Genomic DNA, 26,964 nt, shown 5'->3' on the forward strand with positions numbered 1-26,964 from the left:
CTGATTTTGAAATCGTCATGACTTGACAGTTTACTATACAATCAATTAAAAGATGATCTGTTAACACATAGAGTACACCAACCACGGAGTGACTTGCACACAAAGAAAATCAGGAAAACTAAGGTTTCATTGCTGACAAATATTAACTTCAGAAACCATACCAACCGTTCAATGTATTTTACATTTTATTTATATAACAATAATTGCTTGAAACTGTTAACTACATTAAGATTTGTACACATAGAGTTGTACTATGCAATGCCCAGCAAGCAGAAATCATTTGTTATAACAGGAAATAGTAGACATTGGAAAAACCAACTTGGGCGTGTACACTAATAGAATACAGTAGGCCTGCATGAAAATAGGATTTTATTTATCGATAAACTTTAATAAATGAATTTATGTTTTTTGTTATGTTAAAAAAGAGAGAGAAAAAAAAGATTAGAAAAACCAACTTGGGCGTGTACACAAATAGCATAATATAGGCCTACGTGAAACTAGGATTTTATTTTAGGAACTGGCTGCCTCTACGCCTAGTCGTAAATCTGCGTTTATTTTATCGGTAAACTTTAACAAATGCATTTATGTTTTATGTTAATATGTACACTAGGCCTAATATAATTTATCTCTATTATTATATCCTTTGTACTTATAATAATTGAATTTGTTTTATATTTAAAAACACATTCTTCAAAAAAAGAAAATAATTATTACAATATATATGTGCCTTATAAGTCAGATATCTGGTATTGTTTATTACCAGAGGAAGATCACATGACTGTTATGAAGTTTTACTATCTTACAGGATCAATTTGTTTTAAAATGGCTACAAGCAAATTAAATCAGTTTCTTCAAGTTGTAGATGAGGACTTAGTATGTGCCATTTGCCAGGAAAGGTTTCAGGATCCTAAAAGTCTTCAATGTCTACATAGCTTTTGTTTGTCATGTTTAGAGAACTGGATAAAAACAAACAATGACAAGCTAACATGTCCAATGTGTTGCAAATCATATCCTATTCCAGATGGCGGGCTTAAGAAGCTTCCACCAAATACATTTCTAAATAACATGTTAGAAAACATTGACAAGTTTCAGAAGAAAGATAACATAAAATGTGTTTGTGGAGAAACAGAACAGGTAACAGATTACTGTAAAGAATGTAGACATTACTTGTGTTTTGCATGCAGTAAACATCACAAAATATTACCATTGTCTTCAGGTCATACGCTACTTGCTGCAGAGGAAGTGAAATCAATGACGCCACAACAACTTGCAGCATTAAATCCACCATTGTGTTCTTCTCACAACAAACCACTAGAGCTATACTGTACAAAATGTAAAGAACCAATATGCATACAATGTGCCATAATAACACATCCCTCAATAGATCATAAACCAATTGGTATTGGAAAAGCATTTGAATCATTTCAAGGATCTGCACAACATCTGAAATCCGCAGCCCATCACTACAAAGTTAAACTGGAAAATGGACTCAAGGAGCTCACAGAGAATGCTGAAAAACTAAAAGAAAGTAAAGAATCGAGTAAAAAAGATATTAATAAACAAGTTCAAGAATCGATAAAAATAATCCAGAAAAGGGGAGATGAATTGAAAAAAAAAGTTGACACACTTTATGAAAATGAAAGGAAAACAATTGATGTAGAAATGGAGAACATAAGGTCAATTACTGCTGAACTAAATACAAATGTCAGTTTCCTTAAGCAGTTAATAAAGAGTGAGTTAGCAACTGCTATGATGTCAAGTGAGATTGCATTGAATACACTAAAAAAGCAATTGAATAATTCTGAAGAAATCAAGCAAAATGTCAACGGAAAAATTAGCTTTTTTTGGAAAAGTCACCTTTAGGGTCAAATCTATTATTTTAACTGCTCCCTTGTGTTTAAAAGAGAGAAAATATTTGAAACCAGGTCGTTGCAAGGTGAACTTATCTTAAACCCGGAAATTACTTTGACCGGGAAGAATTGAAATTGAGAGGAAAATCTAATGTTGAAATCATAAATGTTGTTAAAAAACTCTTTATAATATCTTCCTAAGATATAAATATGGAACAATAGCGTCGGCGTGCACACTAATGTTATCAAATCTACGTTTCGCGGTACATCTCGGATAGATAAGGTAGGTATCCAAGGCGGAGATTTGTACCGAAGTTTTTGCATTGTGCTCGCCTATGTCAGAATTAACCATAATTTATATATAGATGATGATGAAGACAAATCATTCAGAGTACTTATCAATAAAGGTGATGCAGATGGTATGGTGATTTACCGACGTGGAGTTGTAGTTGATGACGATGACAACATCATTGTATCAAGTAACAGCAAACTACAACTATTCAGCAGTGATGGATGTTTTATCAAAAGAATTGATCAGGAAGGAGATGGAATAAACATTCTAGAGCAGTTGTGTATCATTTCATCAAACCCACGTAGAATTGCTGTAACTAATTACCATGACAGCAATATTAAAATATTCAATTATTAAGTTTTTCTTGTATAAAAACTGCACATAAATATTTTTGTTAAAATATATTAGGTTATACAATTATAATAACTAGAGTGTGAGCTCTTAAATGTAGACTATGGATCTTGGAATATTAAACAGTGATTATGGTAACGTCACAGAAAGACGTTCTGGCTAATTGGGGGAGGGGGTTTGTTTTGTTTTATTCTTAAAAATAAACCTAATCTGTCTCTCAGTATCTTAGACTGAGATGATGGATATAAAATTTGAAAGTGCCATGTTTATTGTTCAGGGGCGAGGTGAGTTCATTATAGTAATACAAAGTAAATTTAGTTTGAATTAATATGTACTAGATGGTACGCTCGCTTCGCTCGCGTACCATCTAGTTCAAGCCCACAGATGGTTCTCGAATACATAGTAATTTCAGCGTAAAAAAACTGGCGATTTCAAATGTACGTACGGCAGGACTATAAAACATTGTCGTTTACAGAAACAAATAAATAGACACAATGATTTATGTAGTCAACCAAAATTAGCACCTAGAAACTTGTCACAAAATGAGTCGAAATTTGTTATTTGGACTGATTTAAACAAACCCAATTTTGTTAAATTATTCTTTATATTTCTTTATTATCCAATCAGTAACGAAATATTTTTTTTATATAGGCCTATAAATAATATACCACTAAATAGAGTAAAACATTACCGATTTAATACTTTATTAAAACTGTCACTGTATTATGGTCGATTGAAATAGTAAAGTACATTTAAAGACCACTAATACGTTTATATTTTTGTAATTATTAATTAATACAAACGTTGAGAAACAACTGACAGTAATAAAGTATATATTATTATGTGTTTATAATCTAAAAGTAGGGACTACCCACACTCACAGTGATAACGTTTATTAGTATATTTGTTTATACAGTATTATATCTAACAGTACCAACACACTTTTGATTCAAATGGCGATCAAAAGTGGTTAATACCTATTTGCAGTATTGTATAGCATTACAATACTATTTCTGTTTATTCTCCAAGGGTCTATAAAGTTACCTACTTGTGTTAAACCATGGAGGTATGCAATAATTTGGAATGTTCCATTCATTGCAAATCAATACATTTCTATAAACGTATATTAAATCTATCAAAATAGTATTTTTTAAAGAAAATCGGCCTGTCTTCAACATTATGATGCTGTACTCGAGCTGTTCAACCGGTTTTCAGCCATTAAAAACAGTTATTGTAGGAGGAGATAGGATTTTAGAATATTCTAGTACGGCTTGTCTTCCTCAGTTTGTTGGTGATTCTATTCTCTTAGAAAAAGTTCAGCAAAGAGCCACAAAACTTGCTGTGGAAATTAAAACTCAACCATATAGTGACCGAATGAAATTTATGAAACTGCCATCATTAGCATTTCGAAGAAAGAGGTCTTGCTGCTTACAGATTTTTAGAATGATACAAAAGTATGATAATGTTAATCCGGGTGTCTTCTTTGAATTAGCACCATCTACTGTAACTAGAGGCCACAATTTTAAAATTAAAAAAGTTCATAGTAAATCGAAACACAGACAGAAATTCTTTTCAATATCTGCAGTAAATGATTGGAATAGTTTGCCATATCATATAGTAAATGCATCCTCTATAAATAATTTTAAAACCCATCTTGAAACACACTGGAAAACCCACAACCTAAAGTTTGAGCCATATAACCAAGATGTTCAAAGAGGGACTCACGAACCTTAACAGGTTTATAGTCTAAAGGTCAAGGTAAATCAAGGTAAAGGTAAAATGCGAAGCATCCTCGTATTATTGTATGCGGGTATTTTTCACGATGGACATGTATTAGACAGTGTATAACACGATCGGAAAACACCCCTATTTGGGGCAAATCGTTGAACCTAAATTCGTTTTAATTGTCAATAACTAATTATCTGACTCAATTTAATTAGTAAACAGGGTTACATCAGGTGGTTAAAATCAGTACCGAAAGTACGAGCCAACTTTATATACCATCGAGTAAACATTCTAGAAGTGACGCGCGATTTACCAAATTTTGCCCTTACGTAAATTTATATATAGATTCATAAATACGTCAATAACTAAAATCATTATCATACAGTAATATCAAATGTTTTTTCTCTCTCAACATTACAGTACATTTTAATATCATTGTACATTCCTAGAGATGATAGTGAATAGTCATTATAATATCTCTATTACAGTAAAATAATTCATTACTTACTTTGTAAGATTCAATCGATTTACTTAAGTTTAACTATTAATACATGTTTTTTAATTAATGCATAGTTTTAGAATTTATAAATTAAATTATAACTTCAAAGTAAGCAGAATGAACTGGCCAGCTATTTTATTTCCTGTTAAAAGTATAAGATATTTTAACATAGATTTATTTGTAGCTGTAATGTTTCTTTTGTATGCTGTTCTTTTTGGTGGAATAAATAAACCAACAAAAATGTAGAAGAATGTGTTTGTGTTCACACTGTTCTAGGTTTGCATATTTATAATTACAGAAGCTGGAAACAAACGAGTGAAAATAAAGCAAAACATTCCCACAATAATTTAGTTTCAAGTAACCTGGTATTTGAGGAAATTTTCCTCAGTACTAATACTTTAGTTAATCTAAATCTGGTATTTGAGCCATTGTATATGCACCCCACCGGTAACAGATGAACCGGTGACAGGACAGATGAAATCGGTCGCGCTTGAAATCGGTCGCGTTTTATTTTTGTAGCGAAAAAATCAACGGTGACTACTTCTTCGCATGCAGCTAAAGTGAAATGACGTCACGTTAAAGCGGGTCGTCACAGAGTCTCATAATTATTAATGAAGCAAACTTGCCGAGAGTGTTTTCCACCACCACACACGCGACGCGAGATTTATCGAAACCGAGCCGGCCGGCCAGCGATTTTTGTTTTCGTACATAAGTTGGGGACCCCCTCATGAAACGTCACAAAATAAACATGAATAATTCATCAGTTAAATTTTCTTGTCGAAATAATCAGCCTTTAGTTTATGGTGTTTTTAATATAATTTATTACTAAAGAATTACGTGTTAAAATTATAGTTTCTATTAATACTATAACGCCTAATTATTAGTCTCTAAACCCATGTCTATTCTAGTAGTAGCACATGTGGGTGTGTGTGACGTGTGTGTGTTAGGTATGACCAAAGATAGTTACACTATCTTTGGTATGACACAATCCGAGTAATAAGTCAGCAAAATTAAACAATAAACATTACACAAAAATACATTTTTTATTCTCGTGGGTCAAATCTTCCCATCTCATGTGTTCATATACGCGCAAGTTCCTTTGAGTACATGCATATTGTTTGATAATAAAATAGCAGAATTAAAAAAATACAGTACACAAATTATACACATTCTTTATTCTTGTGGGTCTAAGCTTTCTTTGGTCTATGTCCAATGAATTACTACTTAGTTTAATGTCTTGCCTAGCTGTCGATTAGCCTCGACTCGACACATTTTGTGTGAAGAAGAGTGCGCGAAGGCAATCACGTGAATTGACTTAGAATCCTACTAGGCCTACTGTAGAAAGTATCGTATCGCAGTTGTGTAATCACTTCTTGTTGCTATACGCTTGGGTGCACACGGAACAACAAATTTAACTGATGAATTATTCATGTTTATTTTGTGACGTTTCATGAGGGGTCCCCAACTTATGTACGAAAAAAAAATCGCCGGCCGGCCATCATCGACTGACGATCATGTTGTTGACAATTAAAATCACGGCATATTCAACAACAAAATATAATTTTTTTCACTGCTGAGGATAATAAATAATATATTTAATTTTAACATAACATGAAAGCCTAGATACTTCCAGTGCGAATAAAAAATAATAATAATGTACAGTATTTTAGTATGTTATTCCAGATGCTGCAAGACATGAGACCCGAAATAGGCTAGGTCTAGTGGCAGCACAGTGCATACCTAGCTAGTGGGCGGGGAGTGTAGTTAGCTAGTAAGCTGGGTTAATGTTTCGTACACCTGCGATGAAATAAACATTCAATGTCATTTAAAATTGAGGGCGCCAAACAGAAAATTTACGAGATTGAATACAGGTTGAAAAAAGAAATTAAAAAAGATGGTAAATGTGCTCTCCCTGCCTCAGCACTAAGGCCCTGCCACAGCCTTTTGGGGTCGTTTCCACCACATCACCAGATGCATTGATGTTGTCGCCTCATGATGTGTAGTGGAAAGGGGGACGTATGATCTGTGAACCCCAAACACAGTGGCTCACATAGCCTTAACTCTATTCCACCGACCAGCGTGGGAATCGAACCCACGACATACGTGTGTTAACACGACGCTCAGACGACTGAGCTAACTGATCATTTTGGTTATAGCAAGGTTAATAGGACATTAATGACGTGATGATGAATTACATAATACACGTATAAATATACTATTATCAGCTGTTTCGTCATGTACTGTGTGGCTTAACGGGTAATGCCCAGTTTTGAGTGCTATCAGATGGGGTTCGAACCTCTACGGATATTTTTTTAATGAATTGTTTTGTTTTTTTTGGAAGAAAGATATTTGGAGGGTTGAAAATGTCAGGCCTAGGCAAGTGGACCTCAAATCATAAACAAAAGTGTATGGCATTCATTTTTCCATTAAATAGACACCATAAAACTCCGAAAAGAGGCCATGTGTTCCTTATTTTTTAGTACTCTTGAGTACGGTGGCTTCTTTTCAACGGATAAGCCTCTTTTCCACATGGGGTTCTTTTCGAGATTACTTTTGTAAACTAAAGGAGGGGAGTTTCTAGATTCCCGCCAGGAAAATTGTATCTTTACATGATTTGAATTTCTAATAGAGATTAACAAAATCAAAATTTAACTTTTAAATTTAATTTTGTGGCGTGTTCACCGCAGTAGGACTAAAAATACCATCTTCCTCATTACACCTGCACAAACTCATTTGCATAACAACGCAGGGCTTACTAAACTGTTTAAAATAGCTGCAAGGTCCCCACAAATGACACCTATAGTATTTTGAAACATGATATATAAGATTCTTCACTACCCCACCATGATTGGGGCTGAGCAAAGACAATTTTGAAAAAATATTTATTGAAATATGAAATTAAATATTTTAAGTCTCCAGTTAAGCTCACCATGGTTGGGGCAGAGCTAAGAATGAAAGCTTAGTCCCCGGAAATTATGAAACGAAATATATAAGTCTTCAGGACCAGCCTTACAATGGTGATTGTTTCCCAAGTGTGTGGTTTTATCAAGGTTTATATGATATTTATGACGTAATGATGAATTAAGATTGAGGGCGCTGTTCACATAAGTAAAAATACACTGTTTTCACTGTATCCAATGTTATTTTCACCAGAACAAACTTAAAATTAATTTTTGATAGATAATTAAATTTGTTGTATATTAAGTAAAATGTTGTTATTATACAACATATCAATATATATTTTTCGAACAATTTCACATAAAACCCTTTTTCAATAGTTTTTTAGACATAGGAATGTGTACTCCAATACAGGTCAATAAAAAGATTTTGAATCATTTTCTTAACTTGGACAAGTTCTTATTAGTAAATTAATTTGAGCCCGATTTAAAGTTTGTCCAACTGTTAGTTTTCCATTAGAACGAATATTACTATGCATCTCCTAAATAATTTAACCCTAAAATTAATTCATTTAATCTAACGCTGCAAAGATATGACCATTTCGTTTTCAATGGGTCAAATATTTAAATTGAGGTCAGAGGTAAAAGATGAATTTTAGAACATGGGTTTTTATAACCGGCATGCTTCAAATATTTATAAATACAATGTTTACACTGATTTTCAAATTTTTTTTACATAGGAAACTAAATTCGTATAAGGCCCCCCCCCCCCTATAGCGTGCGCGCTATCAATAAAAAAAAACAACGATCGTACTATAAGTTGATAGGTTGTTTTAGAGAGTCTGGACAGTAGACTTGACATTTCCGGAATATTGTAGGTGGTACTAATAACCCCGGTAAAGAGTCAAACCTTCTGAGTACAGATTGGGTGAAACCATAAGCTGTAATTTACACAGACGAGTTGTAACGGTAAGCGGGAAAACCGCGTAGCTTGTCGCACGTAGAATCTGTATCTAAACCGCCCGTCCGCTCCGCGTTGTGTGTAAATGGTCATAAGGAATAACATAGACTATATATTTGTATTAGGCCTACTGTTACCGCTCGTCTGTGTAAATTGGCCTTAATAAGTAGCGGTAATACAAAGCGTTGACTTTATCATGCAAATAAACGTACAACGCAAGAGACTTGTCCTGTTAAGTAACAAACACACACAATAAGTAAAATACTTGGTATTTTGCCAAGTAAAAATTTTGAGTAACAATAATCTACTTTTTCCTACTATTACAATCGCTATTATGTGTTTTACAATAGAAGTGATTTGATTTGTGTTTGGACGAATTGTGCATATTGGATTTAACATCGGAACAATACTTACATGGCCACTGCTCGAGTGGAACGTTTCTATTCACTAAACACACACCACCACTCATTTGAAATATTTCAGTACAAGGAGCTGTATATCCGTTTCTCATACTCTACGTTTTAAGGATTAATGGCATTTGTTCAATTACATGTTCATGGTGGCAAAATGATACAATCAAAAAAGCTATTGGCAATGATATTTTTTCTGTTGACTTTTAAACAAGGTAAGTTCAGTTATTATGTAGTAAATAAAGTAAACAGTAAAGTAATTGTTTTGCCTATTTGTCGTGTTATTACACTCTGGTAAAATAACAATGTATTGGTCCATACACTTAAATAGTGTGTCTATATGTAAGTTTCTATAGTAGAAGTCCAAGTAGGCCTATCATACAACAAACCTACCGTCAACACATTACTAAAACTATTTGAAACTCCACTCAACATGAAACCATATTAAACTAATTGTCATTTCATGGATTAATATCTGGTAAACTCAGTTGCTGGCTATCGGGTGAAAGCAACAACAGCTACAAATCACGTTTTGCTACGATCTCTGGATTTCAGTAGGCCTATACAATTTAAATGGGTATGAACAAACTGCTTGGGTTCTAACTTCCCTCTACAGGGCCTTCTAATATAATACATTTAAAACTTCTAAAAATGGTTGTTAATATTTCAAAATATATTACATTGACAGATTATAATTTGAGAGGATGTAATTGGTGTAGAGTCTATTCACAGTAGGCCTACTTGTTATCCTTGGTGATGTTATATTTTGACCTTATGCTCAGACTAGGCCTACTGTATTACTTGTACACGCAGGCTATAAGTTGTGGTCGTAGGTTTTTCAAATAATAACAAATTAATTCATTTGTTCAGATTTACCTATACAACAATAAGGAGGCGTTGTGACAATTAGTGCTATTGTGTACACGGTTTTTCACATTTTGTACATATTTTTTTCGTTTACAATTCGTACCCAACTCGCCTATTTTTAGTGACGTCATTGCGGTTAATAATTTCCTCTATTGGGACCTGTTTGTTATAAACTCCTCCCACTCATACACGATCCCTTTAACAATTATAGTATCAAAATATATGTCACTTGAATCATTCTCTTTAAGCTTTCTTTCTACAGCAAAAATGTATGTATGTGGTTTTCCTCCAAAATTAAAGTTTGTAAAAGGTCGGATTTACTTGAGACACCGCCGTCTAAGTTGGTATAGACGCATTTAATGTGATTTTTTGGTTGCTGACTTGCTTTACGTTGACGTTGGTGCGTGAATAATAGTTGAGTTTGTCTGATGTTGGGATCACAGTATCAGGCTAGAACTGCCCGCTTTATGACCCACGACGGCATGAATATATAATATTAACATTGCAATAACATTACCATTAACATTCTAAGTTTATAATCTATGTAAACTTCTTAAATGTTTTTGACCTCTTTCTCGCTTTTAAGCAAGTATAATGGTTTAACAAAATTTCGCTTTCTGGTGATATACATTAGTTTAGTTTGTTAACATTAATTTTCATTTGATTCATATTTGTCCATTATTAGTACGTAACAATATCATCAACAGTTTTTCTTCCTTTTCTTAATTGAGTATACCTGTACTCTACTCTTCTTAAAATCATTATTCGTCTATTATCCACATTTCAAATCATGTATATCCTGTTGATCATAACTTTGTTTAGAGTGGATATGTTTCTGCACCATATTATAGTTTTTTCCCCAATCTTTCGACAATCAGAAACAAAAAACGGGGCTGTCGAGGTAAAGCAAAAGTTTAAAAAACTGTCATCAAAATAAAAAATAGTAAATAGTCTTGTCGGATTAGAACTATACACCGTAGGCCCAGTGTACACATCTAGCTGCATTCTAAATTTTTAGATACGAGTAGGGGGTTACCTCGGTATACTATTACATCACATCCATTTGTGATATGGGAGATCAGTCTTTCATTTCATTTATTATTCATGGTCAAACACAGTAAAATATATACATCGTTTGAAATTATTTTTGTTTGTTCAAAGTTAAAAATTCACATAAAAATACAAAAATAAGTTACAGAGGTTAACATTTTGTAAAATACAAATAAAATACATCATTTAAAATACAGATAAAATACATAGTCAGTCTTTGACTGAAGAGGTCGCCTAGTATAAATAAAATATTTAAATTCAGACAATATAGACCTGACCTACATCTTTTCAATTATAATTGCTATGCTAACGAAAGCTCAAAATTTCGGTCCTTCTTAGTACATCTTTCTCAGATTTACCATCTGTGATGATGCGGACCATCATACTTCTCGCTTAATCTGTTTTTCATAGAGACAGAACTGTCTTATGATAGTTATGTAGTTTTGGTGACATTCTTTGTCATTCCGTATAGCAATAATCGTGGATGGTTTTTACGTTTTTTGGCTCCACACGTTTTTAAATATATTTCGTAAAAAAATATTTTGTGTTGATGATTTTTAACAGATTTTTGTTGTTGATTACCAAGTTTTGATTGTTGACAACATTAAATGCGTACCTTAACTGTACGTGTAACATCAGTTATTACAAAGTGCGACAATGTTGTTACTTAGTTCAGTACACACATATGTTCACATACATTTATTTTCCGATGTTAAGCTTAAATTACATAAACTGTACAAAAACAGACGTGTGTACACCGTCTGATCAAATTAAATTAATGTTTATAATAATTGGTCGGCTTACCTACCTACTATATTTATTATTTGGTATCTTTATGTTTGTGTTTTCAGATCAAAGAAATACTGGATTTTTCAGATTATAAAATTACACAACTATTATTAACTGTACAAAATAAGAGAGATAATTTATTTATAGACCCAATGATTATTAGTTTAGAACATGGAATGTATGTAGCATTATATATATTTTTTATTCAATATGATAATTACGTACTATTATAAAAATTAATTAATTTTCACGCCAAACTTCATTATCACCAGGCATTCACATAGCAATCAAAAGATCCGACAATCACAATCACAGGTAAAGTGACAATGACTAAAATATGAAGATTCCAACAAGTGGTGTTATTTTGATCCTCGGATTATAATATCCGTCATGTTAGATACTTCAAATCTAAAGCAAGACCAAAAAAAGAACTTGAAATACAATGTATGTTATACGTATTTAAACAAAACGATGGTCTTAACAATAGGTTTTAACTTTTAGTATTAAATCGACACGCTATATTATTATTTTGTTCATTTTATAGTGTTTCTCTATGGGACTCTAATTCTTAAAAAGAGGCCTATAAAGATTGATTTGATTTGATTTATTTCGGCATCAGTACATAAAATATTACAGACAAACAATTAAAATTGGCAAATATAAAAATACCAAAATAAAACAAGGATGCCAAGGATAACTCATAAAAGTCCTCTACGGACTTGTTTCCAATGAGGTCCTTTGAAAGAACAGCAAAAAAGACAAACAATGCAACATATAAAAATTACAAAAAACAGCAAAAAAGGACAATCGAAAAAAGAAGAAGCGCTTATTAAATAGTTTCTAGAGCTAGTGAACGTTCGTAGATACTTTTTAACTTTACTTTTAAAATAACAAAATAATAATAACAAGAAAATGTAACTGTTGACATTACCTGCCAATTTTACCTCGGAAAAAATTCCCATGTGCCTCATTTAGAAAAGAAGCCCATCTCACAAACACCACTATTTATTTTTATCGAGACAACATCTCTAAAAAAAAAATACTGATCAAAGCTTAAGATGCAACTAAAATATTGTGTTTCATGGTGATATTTTTTACGCTACTTTGTATTTGCTGTATTGTAGACTACCTAATTTCACCACTACTACTATTTTAAGTATCCTTTTCTTAATATTTATTTTATTTGTATTTATTTCATTTCCCAACCAACAGTGAACTCATGATTCACCACTTACTGGAGGGAACATATAATAATTATAGAGTTTATAGTTCGTTTCCAAAAAGGCTGTCTGCTTATAACATTTTCCTTGATAGAAGACAAAGATGTTCGTAGCAATCACACATACAATCATGCTAGAAACAGAAAAACGGACATAAAACACATATATACAGATTTTACAACACAAAAAAAAATATAAAAATGAAACCTATTTCGTAACGTTTAGGCTGTAAGCATATTGGTTAAGATGAATAGTCCGAAGTTGTATATGCTACGTCTTTAAAAATATATATATTTATAGATATTTCTTTTATAGATCCAAAGAATAGTACTAAAGCTTTATAAAACAAACCTTGTGATAATAAATTAAGTACGTATATTGTTTTGTTACTACAGGAGTAAGTGAGAGTTGTTTAAATAGATGCGGGAAGTATAATCCCGGAAAAATATGTCAATGTGATAATCTATGCGGATCAGCAAATGTTCAAGACTGTTGCTCCGACTATACTCTACTGTGTCTAGGTGAGTTCAACACGTTGCAATAAATTAAATTTCAACTTCAAACTGAAAATTCGATATATGTAATACATTTTATGACACTTTCAACTTTTAAAAATTCAATCCAAAATATTAAGTTTTTTTTAACCTTTCATTATTTATATTATACTGAATATTTTGTAGATAGTTACCTACTGTAAATGTGTGTGTACTAATGTGAAATACTATGTTAGTTGTTTTTGAATTATTTTTTTGTATATTGTTAATATTCACGACTGAGCCAAATTTGGTGCTTTTGTCCACCGTGTAACGATTAAGTCGCTAAGCCACCTGACTAATAAGGATATTCATTTGTTAATATTATAATAATCACAAACTAATTTTATATTACATCTTGAAGTGATTACTTTTAGTAAAATGTTATTTAAAATCTTCTGATCATGCGCAAAATAATATGCATGCATTGCCTATAAATATTTAACCATTTTCATTCCAATGAGACTTTTTTTTAAAGGAAGATCACAATAATTGCTTTATTTAGTCTTTTCTGGCTCTAAGCATGTAACTTTACTGTACATTGCAATGTGCATTATATTTAGATTTTGTTTTAGTTCAATTGTATTTTAAAAAGTGTGAAAGAGGATCGGCCTATTTCTGTCAGTTATGTATAATATTATATTATAATTAAATATATATATATATAAATATAATAATATTATGTTATTATTAAAGATATTAGCCTATCCTGTCCGGATGATGTAAGAATAACAGTTACAGCTGATATAAATACCATGGAGGTTGGTTGGGAGAAAGCTATAGCGAAGTATCAGATAGAAACGGAAGACTCTATTCCCTGGCTAAAAACAGCTTCCAGTCAAATCGCAATAGTATGTACACACAGTCCAGGTGAACATTTTCCGATCGGGTCAACAGTTGTTCAATATACAGCTACTGATGTTGGCGATAGGAGCGTGAACTGTTCGTTCACTGTAACGATTGAAGGTAGACTGTTTTCTATGTTAACATTCATATATTCATTATTCATATGAAAATGTTAATATTATGATATTCATAAAGCTATTTGTGAGTATTGTGTGCTAAATATGTTGGAGGTTACAAACTCCTAAGACTACCACACAAAACCCAGCATTTTGATACATGAGCTGATAAAACGCATTCTGCATTATTGTTCAGGTAATTGTAGGTCCAGAATCATTATTAATGATATATAAGTGCAGTGTGATGAATACATTTTATTATTTTTGTTTTATTTCAGTGGATTATTGTATAGATGTAACTTGCCATCATAATGTATCATGCGTAAATGGTGAGAACACCTTCACATGTGCTTGTACTCCTGGATGGGATGGTCAATACTGCAATGAAGGTATGACGTGTACACAATTACAACTATACTAAAACGAAAAAGTCATAGGATAGAGATAGAATGTTTTTTAAATGTTAGTACAATACCATCCAGAACAATATACCCTTGCACGCGTATTGTTCATGTGTCAATATTCCGAGAGGGGTCCATTACGTAACAATACGTAACTATTTTATTACTCTATCTGTTAATAGTCGAAACTCGCGGTACAGCGTGCTGCATCGGTCTATGTACACTCACATTTCATTTAAGTATATTAATTATTTAATATTACGGATTATACTAAAACTATAATCTAGTAATATTATATGTAGGGTATTCATCTACACAATCTGAACTGTTATGATTAGTTAACTCACTTGCGTTGCGCCCACGTCATTCGACGTGGGAGCCAAGCTTTAAAACCGTCGTAGCGTTGTAACTATTTTTTATGCATTTGAACTCTGTAGATTACAAATTTAAGGTACTAGATGGTACGCTCGCTTCGCTCGCGTACCATCTAGGTCGTGCCCACAGATGGTTCTCGAATACACAGTAATTTCAGCGTAATAAAACTGGCGATTTCAAATGTACGTACCGCAGGACTATAATACATTGTCGTTTACAGAAACGATGATTTATGTAGTCAACTAAAATTAGCACCCTGGGAATTACTTCCGAAGGAGAAACTTATCACAAAATGAGTCCAAATTTTTGATTTGGACTCATTTAAAGAAACCCAATTTGTGTTTTGTATGTAACATTAGGGTTGAGGGATGGGAAAGCGGATAGGTACAAAGAGGAACAATTTTCAAATATATTCTTTATCCACTCAGTAACGAAATATTTTTTTCATGTTTTATAGGCCTATAAATAATATACCTCTAAATACAGTAAAACATTTGCGATTTAATACTTTGTTTATTTTATTTATTTATTTATTTCTTTTAAATATTCATTGTACACTAATTTTCCCCGTGTATGGCAAGAGATTCCTAATTATATTAGAGAACATTCTTTATTTAGTTTAGTTAAAACTGTCACTGTCATAATCGATTGAAATATTAAAGTACATGTCACGATACACCACTACGACGTTTATTTTTGGTAATTATTAATACAAACGTTGAGAAAAAACTGTCAGTATAAAGTTTATTTGTATATAATAATGTGTTTATATATCTAACAGTAGAGCCTATCCACAATCTCAGTAATAAAGTTTATTTGTATATATTTTTATATTACATCTAACAGTACGAACATTCACAGTAAGAAATGTTCGATTCAAATGAGGACCAAAAATAGTTATTAGGTATTTACAGTATTGTCAAAGTATTGCAAGTTTATTCTCAAAGGGCCCATATATTTACCTACCGTATGTGTTAAACCAAGGGCTCATAAATTTACCTACTTGTGTTAAACCAAACTCTGGCAGACTGAGAGATTGGGATGTTCCATTCATCGCAAATCAATACATTTGTATAATCGTATATTAAATCTATCAAAATAGTATTTTTTTTAAAGAAAATCGGCCTGTCTTCAACATTATGATGGTGTACTATAGCTGTTCAACCGGTTTTCAGCTATTAAACACAATTATCGTAGGAAGAGATAGGAAAATGCGAAGCCTCCTTTTTGTGGCGGGTATTTTTCAAGATGGACATCCATTAGACAGTGTATACCACGATCGGAAAACACCCCTATTTGGGGCAAATCGTTGAACCTAAATTCGTTTTAATCGTCAATAACTAATTATCTAACTTAATTTAATTAGTAAACAGGGTTACATCAGGTGGTTAAAATCAGTACCGAAAGTACGAACCAACTTTATATACCATCGAGTAAAAATTCTAGAAGTAAGGCGCGATTTACCGAATTTTGCCCTTACGTAAATTTATATATAGATTGTTGTGTATACGTAAATTTCTTACAATATTCAATTTTTTACAGATGTACAGGGGCCTATAGCTATGTATTGTCCGACAACAATTATAAGCAAAAATGAACCAGGGTTGAATTACAGCACGATGGTAAATTGGAAACCACCCTTGTTCTCTGATAATAATGGAGATGAACATATTTCAATTACTTCTACCCATCAACGTGGTAATATATTCTATCTGGGAACAACTCAAGTACGTTATGACGCAATTGACCAGTCAGGAAATATTGGATCATGTACATTTGATGTTTTTATTGACGGTATGTCTATCTTTTTGGTAATTGAATTTAATATTGAATATTCGAAGTTGTGTTAACCAAAAAATAATTGAACTCTTATCTGATTTTACTACACTTTTATGTTAAGGAAAAGGCTGTTTTACCCATAATGTGGGTCACAACAAACTAATCAAAGGTTAATGTTACCAGGAAATTCTTCACGTTTAACAATCTTATATTTCCGCCCTAAACAACAATTCCATTATCCCGACTGCTGTTCCACTCTAATATGCTACATCATTGCCGGTGACCTTATCATTCATATATTATTATCATAGTCGTCTATAAGTGTTATAAACGGAACTAGATGATGGGTGGGATGCGATAGTCTGCCGCAGTAGATTTAAATAAATTACTGAATTATATTCAACCATTTTGTGGTGGTAATGTTTGTGAGGAGGTGTCTGACATGGGGATTTGTTCTTTATGAGTTTCGGTAAACGAGGTCTGATATGAATAGGCCTATATAAGCCTAATAGTAGGAATGAGAAATAATAATAATATTTCGGTAGAAACATAAGAATATTCTTTACATCACAAACACATGTGTGATCGACCGAGGCTATGGAGTGTTCCTCAAAGCTTCATTACATTATTCCAGAATCAACTGCATCCTCTAACAAAAACAGGTTTTTTTTATTTTGTATTTATCTTACTCTGTTTTTTTTCTAAATGTTCACTTCAACGATTATATGTGATGGAAAAAATAGATGTTGAGCCACCAAAAGCAACCAATTGCAACAACTCTCAAACTGTAAATGTCAAGAATAATAGAGACAAAGCACGTGTTTACTGGCCGACTCCAACATTTTCCGATAACTCAGGAAGTGTGAACGTGCAACATACAGCAACTCCTGGTAGTGTATTCAAGATTGGCTTACACTATGTATTCTACAATGCTACTGATAATCATGGACATACTACTACGTGTATTATTAATATTGAAGTGAAAGGTAATAACACGTATTATGCTATTCGTTTTGTAACAATTAAAGATGTATTGTCCCCCAAAAACATGAAAAATGAAATTAATAAAATCTTTGAATAGGCCATTAATAGTTTTAATCAAGTTAATCACTTCCATAGAAAAAAAATCCCCTAAAAATAATGTTTTCACTTATAAAAGACAGTGAACAGTTAAATAAAATTAAAAAAACCATTGGCAGGCAGCCAATTTGACTATTTTTGCTTTAAATTACAGTTTTTTCAGGTAAATAATTTATTTTTCGATCCAATTTTTGGTCAAAGTGTATAACTATTATGTATCATTAAAATAGAATAATCAGCAACAAAAATAAGATTTTTTTTCATTGGGAAAATTATACATCTTTAAACGATATAATTCAATTGTGCTTTTAAAATGCTTTCCAAAAAAATAATTTTCTAAAAAATTATATTTTAGACCTACTATAATGATTAAAATGAAGAAAATGGAGTAGCACATTTTTGTTAGATATATCTAGAATTATTGAAGTTTTTGTTTTCAGACCTTACGCCACCTGTATTTACGTCCTGCCCAAATGACATCTATATCCCCACTCCTAGTTCAGAAGATGTTCATCCAGTGACATGGGAAGAACCAAAAGTTACTGATAATGATGGAATAGCAGTAAAAACTATTAACTCAACCCACATTTCTGGTGAGGATTTTTTTGTTTGGATAGAACAAGTTTCGTACACTGTTGAAGATTACTCTGGCAATAAGGCAGTCTGCTCATTCATGGTTGAAATATACGGTAAGAAGAATTGTGTGTAATTTTACACCTACATAGTAACCTGTTTTATATGAATATTTATGTATAAGAAAGCAATTAATTTATGTAAGTATTAAGAATTGAAACGATATAACGTTAATAATCTAGTTGATTAACAATGAAGCTAAGAGTCTGCAAAATTCAGTTGGTAAGATTATGTTATAGCCTAATGTTAAGTATAAATATACGAAATAAATGGGCGATTTTTTTCAGTTGGTTGCCCCGCCGTAGACGATGGCTTTTATCAGTTTCCCAATACAAGAAGTGGAAAATCTGCAAATTCAAAGCAAACATGTCCGGTATACGCAAAACACAGTAAGTATAGTATTCAAGTAATCTTCGTGTTCCATCTTTTTATGAATATTTGAGGATTTAAATATTTGTTGATGAATTTAAACATGTACTACAAATGGGGAGAGGCATTATATACCAATAAATAAAATGTTTGGTCATCTCTCCTTCATCTTTTTTTGTAATGTATTATACCATATGGACAATTGTCTGATACAAAAGTTGAATTGAATTGGTCTAATATTTGTGTTAATATTAATAATTTAAATGATAGAAGCACAATATGCTATATATCTACTGTAAAAAAGTGTAAATTTATTTTAGGTGGTACTGCTATGGCTACTAAAGTTTGCATTGGAAATGATGAAATTGCGCATTGGTCAAATAAAGTCATTGCAACAGATTGTTTTGGTAATGAAAATGTTGATGATCAACTAAATCGACTTAGTCAGGTAATGAATGAAATAAATAACATTTTGGTGAAATAGTAAGATAACAATATATTTCTAAAATGTATTGCTTTGGTTGTCAGATTTATTAAAATGGAGACCTTAATATACGAAATGGAAGACAAAATAAAGAAAGTACACTGTAGACCTACATGATGCAACAGTACTATATTTGGGTTGCCATAACTTGGGGTTGTTAATTTTCATTTCATTTCACATTTATTCAATTAATGAAAACTTAAAAAATGTAAACATTATAAACATCTTGGGAAAGACAACATACCGAAATAAAGAATTATTTCGTATATTTACGTCACACTTTTTGTATATTAGAGTCTCTCTTTTTTAATACTAGGGTTTTCCTTTTAGTAGATACCTCTTTTCATATTGTAGGGTCTCCTATATACGCAAGGTGTCTGTTTTTCTATAGTGTAAGATCTCCATATTCCTATTGTATCGCGTCTCTTGTGGGTATATCGTTTCGAAACACCCGTAGGCCTATCATGTATTTATACTATTACTATATTTATGTATATTCTATCACATTTAATAGCGTGTTGTTATATATTGTGTATGAAATAATATATATATAATTTACTTACTGATTTGCCTATATTAGAGTGAAACAATATTGTCAGTGTCTGAAACAGAACAATACCCTACTGCATTAAAAACATTTTAAGTAAATATTGAAAATACTACAGTAACTTTTATATACAAACCATTTTTGTTTAATATAGATTGTAGTAACTGAGTCTAACGTTCACGAAATATCCAATTTGCTTGAAGACTTAACATCAGGTCTAAATACTATTTCTGGTAATGCTATGGATTCGATTGCTGATGTATTGGAGAATGTAGTTCTTGTTGCTTCAGCATCGTTCGAGGTAATTGTGTTATTTCTAGCAATAAAATACATTAGGCCAAGGCAATCTAACATGACACTGACCTCCGGTAGATCAAAAGGTGCATCTGTGGTTGCGATACGATCAGGTCAGAGCTCAGCATCCTGTTGCTTTGACTAGGCTTACTTTATAAAGCATTGGAAATGATATCGAATTCCATTTTCCTAATTATTAACGGCTATTCCAGCATTATTTGATTGCATTAATTTACTGAATTTGTAACATTAATAATTTTTTTTGTAACAAAACTGTCATACTTTGTAATACCTGTCGCACTTTGCAATAACTGCTGTCGTGGTTTAATGTAAATCCAAAGTTATTTCTTCATGATTGTTCAAAGAAAATAAACGTACTTTAGCGTGAAAGCCATTTCGAATTCCTAATGTAGATTATCCAAGACAATCATAAGTAATTTACTTTTACCAGAAAGAGGCAAGTTAACAAAGTAATGAAGTTTTGATATTTTTATTTTAAGGTAACTTCGTCTGTATCGGGTTCTGTTCGTAATATTCTAAGAGATAAAGTAAAATTTGATTCGACGTCTAATCGTCCAACATCATCTTCAAGGATTGTGCAATCGTTAGAATCACAATTATCATCTACGGGTGACGAGTTTACTTATACTAGTGAAGAAATTGATGTATATTCATTTATTGTTGAAAAAGAAGAATTCATAAATGGGTTAACTGTTCAAGGAGAAAGTCGAGGATTGTTCGGAGAAAACAAAACTCAATCTGCTGATGATGTCACTATCAGGATGCCTGCTGAAGTTGGATCATTATTAGGTGAGTAATAGCTACATAAGAAAATGTTTGAGTTCACAGTATATGCTTGTATTTTGTTGTAAATTGTTTTAGGTGAGCTTAAAATTGTTATTGTATAATCTTTATTTTTTTTTGTCGTTTGTGACATTATCCAACTTTTATTTACATCAAGATCAAATGTATCATCATTTTCCTTTATATAAAATAATAATAAAGAATGTTTCTATATAAGTTTAATCATTGGTGTTTTTTTTTCATTAAATAGGTGATGATGTATATTTGAATCACATAGTGTACCAGAATAACAAACTATTTGCTTCAAACTATGAGTATCCTCAAAGAAGTCTACATAGCACTGTTGCATCTCTATCAGTTGTTGGAGTTGATGTGAATGGTCTCAATGAACCGGTGGTAATTACCTTTAAACAACCAAAGGTAAGTACAAAGTCTAGCAATAAATGTAAAGTTTAAGGCCCGTCTTTTCCGTTTTTTACTACTGTAAAGCGATACAACAAAAAATCTAAATTTACCCGCTTGTATAATATTATGTATGATTACCCGGTGGTCTTGATAGGGGCGAGGACATACTTCCACATACAATGACATTTGATAAAGAGAGTACCCATCGGCACCCCTTCCTGATTAGAACATAAATCCGATTTTTCCTATCTTATATAGTAGAATATAATAAATTATTTGTACTACTGTTTTTGTTTGTTACTACGTACAGTACATTAATTTTCTTATAAAGATACTTGTTCATTTTTAAATAGTTTTTCTGGGATACTTCTAATATTACAAACTGTGTATACTGGAATTTTGGAATTGGAGATTGGGCCGATGATGGCTGCGAACTTGTAAATGTGTTTGAAGATGGTAGTGTTGAATGCCACTGTAATCACTTGACAAATTTTGCTGTTCTAATGGTAAGATTGTTGTTACTTAAAAAGAACCAAATAATAATTAGTTGCCATATTTGTTATCATCTCCATCTCATAAAGAACAAAGTCTAAATATTATCTTAGATAGTGGAAACAATCCAGGATGGGATAAACTGTATTTGTGTTTTTGAATTCAAGTTACCTTTCAATTAAATTAACTTTTTTTTGTAATATACTTATTTATTTATTAAAGTATATGGTTTGTTCGACTATTTATAAATCATTTTGCAGTTTAAAATAATATTATTTTATAGAAGTAGTATTAGTATTTACGGTACCTAATTAAATATGTTCTACTAGATTACTAATTAATAGTTTAAAAATCTTCTAGTTTATTACAAATTATTAAACGAAATGGGTGGAAGTTTCATTAACTTAAATAAAGTAATTATATGAAACATGTGGTTTCTATATTTTTTGAGGAAAAATGCAGTAGGTTTGTTTATTTAAAATAAATCGTTTTGTTTCCTGATTGTACAAATAATTTCAGCGCATTATTGTACTCGTTTTTCTGAAAAGATTTTGTTATAATTTAATTTTGTAGGATGTCCACGTTCAGAGTGTCAACACACAACTAGATACTGCATTAGAAATAATCAGTATTATTGGATGTATCGTGTCGATAGTTTGTCTAAGCTTAACTTTAATAACGCTGTTATATTTCAAGTAAGTACAAATCTGAAATAATACTATTCTATTATCATTCAGTCATTTAAAAAATAAACATACATATATTATAGTATTTGTGATTGTGATTTCTTTTTTTCAACAGACGTTTGAGAGCAAAGCGACATCATCAGATTTTGATCAACCTAAGCATTTCGCTAATTTTACTTTATCTGACCTTTATTGTAAGTTTGTATGTTACCAATTATAAGTGGGTATGCACTTTAATTGCGGCTCTACTTCATTACTTTGTGCTGTCCAGTCTTCTTTGGATGGCAGCCGAAGCTGTAGGGATGTATTATAACTTGATCAAAGTTTTTAACTCACACGTTTCAAGGTTTATTCTCAAAGCGAGTATGTTATGTTGGGGTGAGTACCGACAGTTAAAAACATCCATTAATATTTTTATTTAATTTTATCTTCACTATTATATAGGCCTATAAATGTAAGGAAAGTATACCAACATCTCAGAGATGAAAATTACATCGATGATGAAAATGACATCCACCATATTGAATGTTTACATCATATACATTGGCACAGTATTAATATTACTATTATGAAATTCAATTTTATTACAGGCTTACCAGTATTTGTCATTGCAGTAACAGTGGCCATAGACAAAGAGCAATATATGAATGATGTCTAGTAAGTGAAAAAGTTTATTAATATTTATCACAAAATCACATCAGATACATTATGCCTATGGTGTAAAAAGATTATTTGAAACAATTGTTCTTTTTTTTAAAATTTAGTTGCTTCATGGTGTCTGGTCCTGGACTATACTTCGGATTACTTTTGATAATTGGAATTATTTTGCTTTTTAATCTTATCGTTTATGCTCTGGTAATGAAGGAATTATTATTTTCCCGCATTCAGCCAGCTGTACAGAAGACTGAACATTCAAAGACTAACAGAACAATTAAACGGCTTCAAAATGCATTTGCAGTCTCCGTACTCTTGGGTTTAACTTGGCTCTTCGGCTTTATATCAATGAATTCCACTGCTTCTGTTGTTTTTGAAGTTTTATTCTGCATTTTTAATTCTTTCCAGGGCTTAATTATATTTATATTTTTTTGTTTGAGAAATCAAGAAGTTCGTAAAACATGGAAGGCGAAGTGTCTTTACGGTTCAGATCGATATATAAACTCTTCATTTCTCAACTCTCAGAAAGAAATGATGAGTAGAAAATATAGCACAGTTAATCAAACGAGCATGACCACATCCACCGCCAGATGCTCTTCAATTGTAGAGTTAGATAGAGTAAACGAAAGCATTAAACACTAGAAAGACAATTTCTAATAAAGCTTTATATGCTATTTTCAAATTTATACATCTGTAGAGAGTTTTAAAAGCGGGCTAATAAAACATTCTATAAATAAAATTGATTCTATGTTACAGGTAGAAAGAGGTCCATTTATGATTAAATTCAATTTATTATATAGTACCAACAAATAAAACATTCCCCTCTATTTTTACGTGAACCATTAATTTAATTAATTATTCTTTAATATCATGATCATTACAGATTAATGTTACCGGTATTTGTTAATTCTACATCGTGTTAGCACATTGTTATCCTCATATTCAGAGCGGGTATCCCAAAAGTAGGAAATATTTGGATAACAAACACACCAGTCAGGGTTCCAGACGGAGTTTGTACTTAATAGTAGTAAAAAGATAAATACTTTGGTACATACGTGTATACTATTTTATTAATTTATTTTTTATACTTGATACTTGATACTTGATAAATCTTGAATCTAAAATGGCCTATTCAAATTTTAATATTGTTCATGCCTCGGGGACAAATCATCTTTAAAATGTATATTTTGCATAAAGTGCTATTCATTATAATTTCAAAACACATGTTTTGCACCATATTATGTTATATTCATTATTCTCTTACACATTCCACTTATATAGTTTTTTTTATTAAATATTTTGTAAATAATTTTGTTAATTATATTTATTTATTTATTTATTTGTTGAAATTACACATTTAGATCGGTGGCACACTTAGCACAAAGGTGCATCCTTCACAATAACAATATAAAATATAACAATTAACAGAAACATAAAAAGGCAAAAGCAACTATCAACCTACATACATACATACAGTAGATCATTATATCTGATCAATTGTTTTTACAAACATGACATCACAATTTTTAATTTAAGTGTTAAAAGAAATTTTGCCTAAAATATGAGAAGGAGTAAATTGTCGTTACTAAAGATAGTGTATGCTCTTTAGTGTATGTGTCAGGAGAATACACTCATATTTAATATTTACAAGTATCTTATTTTTAATATGATTATTATATTATGCAATCTTTTGGAGCATATCCCACTGAGCTAGGTTACTTTTCCTACGTGACTTTTCTAGAATTCCAATAGAAGTTTAATAGTAAAGATAAATAGAAGCAAGTAAAATAACAAGAGGTTGGAAAGAAAAAAAATTAATTTATCTTTACTATTTAACTTCTAATGGAATTCAAGAAAAGCTACGTAGTAAAAGTAAACTGGAAAACTATAGTCTATTTGTAGATTTTATGCAGGCTTTTGTTGACCGTGTAGATAGATTAATTTTATTTTGTAAATTATATAATTTAAACCTTGGCTGAACTATTGAAATCTATGTACACGGACACTGAATAAAACAATTAAAACACCGCATGGATGATATAGAATGTCACATTGATTAAAGCAATGATCCTCTCTCCACTTCTTTTTACTCTTTTTTTATATGATTTTAAAGACATTTTATTGAAAGAAAATAATCATTATTGTTCAATTTGATAACAATTTATTTCACACTTATTATTTGCAGACGATTTGGTCTACAAAAGCAAATACATTATTATGAAATATTGCAATGTAAATAAGTTCTAAATAAATAAGTTATAAACTAAAGCCATTGTGTTCAGAAATGGCGGAACTACCGTGGACGATAAATGGTGCATGGTGTAGATATAAATGGCGGAACTACCGGGGACGATAAATGGTGCATACATGGTGTAGATATAAATGGCGGAACTACCGGGGACGATAAATGGTGCATACATGGTGTAGATATAAATGGCGGAACTACCGTGGACGATAAATGGTGCATGGTGTAGATATAAATGGCGGAACTACCGGGGACGATAAATGGTGCATACATGGTGTAGATAAATGGCGGAACTACCGGGGACGATAAATGGTGCATACATGGTGTAGATATAAATGGCGGAACTACCGGGGACGATAAATGGTGCATACATGGTGTAGATATAAATGGTGGAACTACCGGGGACGATAAATGGTGCATACATGGTGTAGATATAGAAATAGTAAAAGAATATAAATATGTGGGTTGTATTGTAAGACTAATTTAAAGTATACACGTTAAAAATATATTTATACAATACAATTAAGTTTTTTTTTTGTAATTTACTTATGTAAAACTTATGAAAAAAGAAAACCTGTATGTCCGGCCAGTTATATAGATTTTATTATGTGAAATGGACCGGAGGCCATGTTTATTGAAATAAATGAAAGAAAGAAAGAAATTGAAAGGTCATAGAAACTTTATCAATTTCTAGGTAGTGTACATTTATTTGTTGTATTTATATTTATAATAATCAAATATTAATTTTGTCAAACGTTACTGAAATATGCAGGTTTTTCAAATATTAGTCACAACATTGGATAGAGCTTTATAGCATATTTTATGGCGTTTAATTTGATACCACATGTCATCGAAGGGAGCTTTAGAATTGTATAATATTCCAAACCAAAATAAATTTACTAGCTACTGTATACTCTACAGTATGGTAAATATTTGGCGAATGGTGTGTATAGGCCTAGATGAAGAATTGTTTGATTGACGTTTGTCGGCGGCTCTACGACGCAGTTTCTGAGAACTTAATGTTGTTTACTGGATTGTAGGGGTATGTCGGTAACTACACGACCTTATAAGTGAGTAACGCCACTACCCGGAATATGCACAGAGTACTTAGTTTAGTTGAGGATTATATTTTTGTTCTGGGCACGGACTTTGCTCTGAAATAACTCGGAAGGAAAACTGAAACAAATAATAGTATGTCTATACATCCTAAACAGTTGTATTTAATACCCGCCGATAGGCCCTGCTTTATAATTAAATAGAGCATTTCAGACTACAATTACGTTACAAATCAAAAATTGATAATGAATAAG

General features: G+C 31.7%; 2 protein-coding genes across 2 annotated transcripts; both read left to right on the forward strand.

The window, feature by feature from the left end:
* Positions 1–822: 822 nt before the first annotated feature.
* Positions 823–2,656, forward strand: LOC140051374 (tripartite motif-containing protein 2-like). The gene is made up of 3 exons (XM_072096570.1): positions 823–1,759; positions 2,216–2,454; positions 2,594–2,656. The coding sequence occupies exons 1-3, from the start codon at positions 823–825 to the stop codon at positions 2,654–2,656; spliced, it is 1,239 nt and encodes a 412-aa protein (XP_071952671.1).
* Positions 2,657–14,144: 11,488 nt separating this feature from the next.
* Positions 14,145–26,356, forward strand: LOC140053952 (adhesion G-protein coupled receptor G7-like). The gene is made up of 15 exons (XM_072098719.1): positions 14,145–14,410; positions 14,685–14,795; positions 16,725–16,976; positions 17,705–17,947; positions 18,482–18,730; positions 18,962–19,063; positions 19,364–19,491; positions 20,229–20,375; positions 20,869–21,178; positions 21,423–21,592; positions 21,931–22,083; positions 22,643–22,764; positions 22,871–23,133; positions 23,346–23,412; positions 23,520–26,356. Exons 1-15 carry the CDS (start codon positions 14,200–14,202, stop codon positions 24,049–24,051), a joined length of 3,060 nt encoding a protein of 1,019 aa, XP_071954820.1. The 5' UTR covers positions 14,145–14,199; the 3' UTR covers positions 24,052–26,356.
* Positions 26,357–26,964: the final 608 nt, after the last annotated feature.

Source organism: Antedon mediterranea, chromosome 1 (genome assembly GCF_964355755.1).
Source record: "Antedon mediterranea chromosome 1, ecAntMedi1.1, whole genome shotgun sequence".
Classification (NCBI taxonomy): Eukaryota; Metazoa; Echinodermata; class Crinoidea; order Comatulida; family Antedonidae; genus Antedon; species Antedon mediterranea.

Bases quoted from the DNA above. Each gene is read 5' to 3' on its own strand.
- LOC140051374 (XM_072096570.1), top strand. From the start codon at position 823: ATGGCTACAAGCAAATTAAATCAGTTTCTTCAAGTTGTAGATGAGGAC. The intron at 1,760-2,215 runs GTGAGATTGCAT...ATTTATATATAG, and splicing joins AGCAACTGCTATGATGTCAA to ATGATGATGAAGACAAATCA. The intron at 2,455-2,593 runs GTAACTAATTAC...TCTTAAATGTAG, and splicing joins CAAACCCACGTAGAATTGCT to ACTATGGATCTTGGAATATT.
- LOC140053952 (XM_072098719.1), top strand. From the start codon at position 14,200: ATGGAGGTTGGTTGGGAGAAAGCTATAGCGAAGTATCAGATAGAAACG. The intron at 18,731-18,961 runs GTAAGAAGAATT...GATTTTTTTCAG, and splicing joins ATTCATGGTTGAAATATACG to TTGGTTGCCCCGCCGTAGAC. The intron at 22,084-22,642 runs GTAAGATTGTTG...TTAATTTTGTAG, and splicing joins CAAATTTTGCTGTTCTAATG to GATGTCCACGTTCAGAGTGT.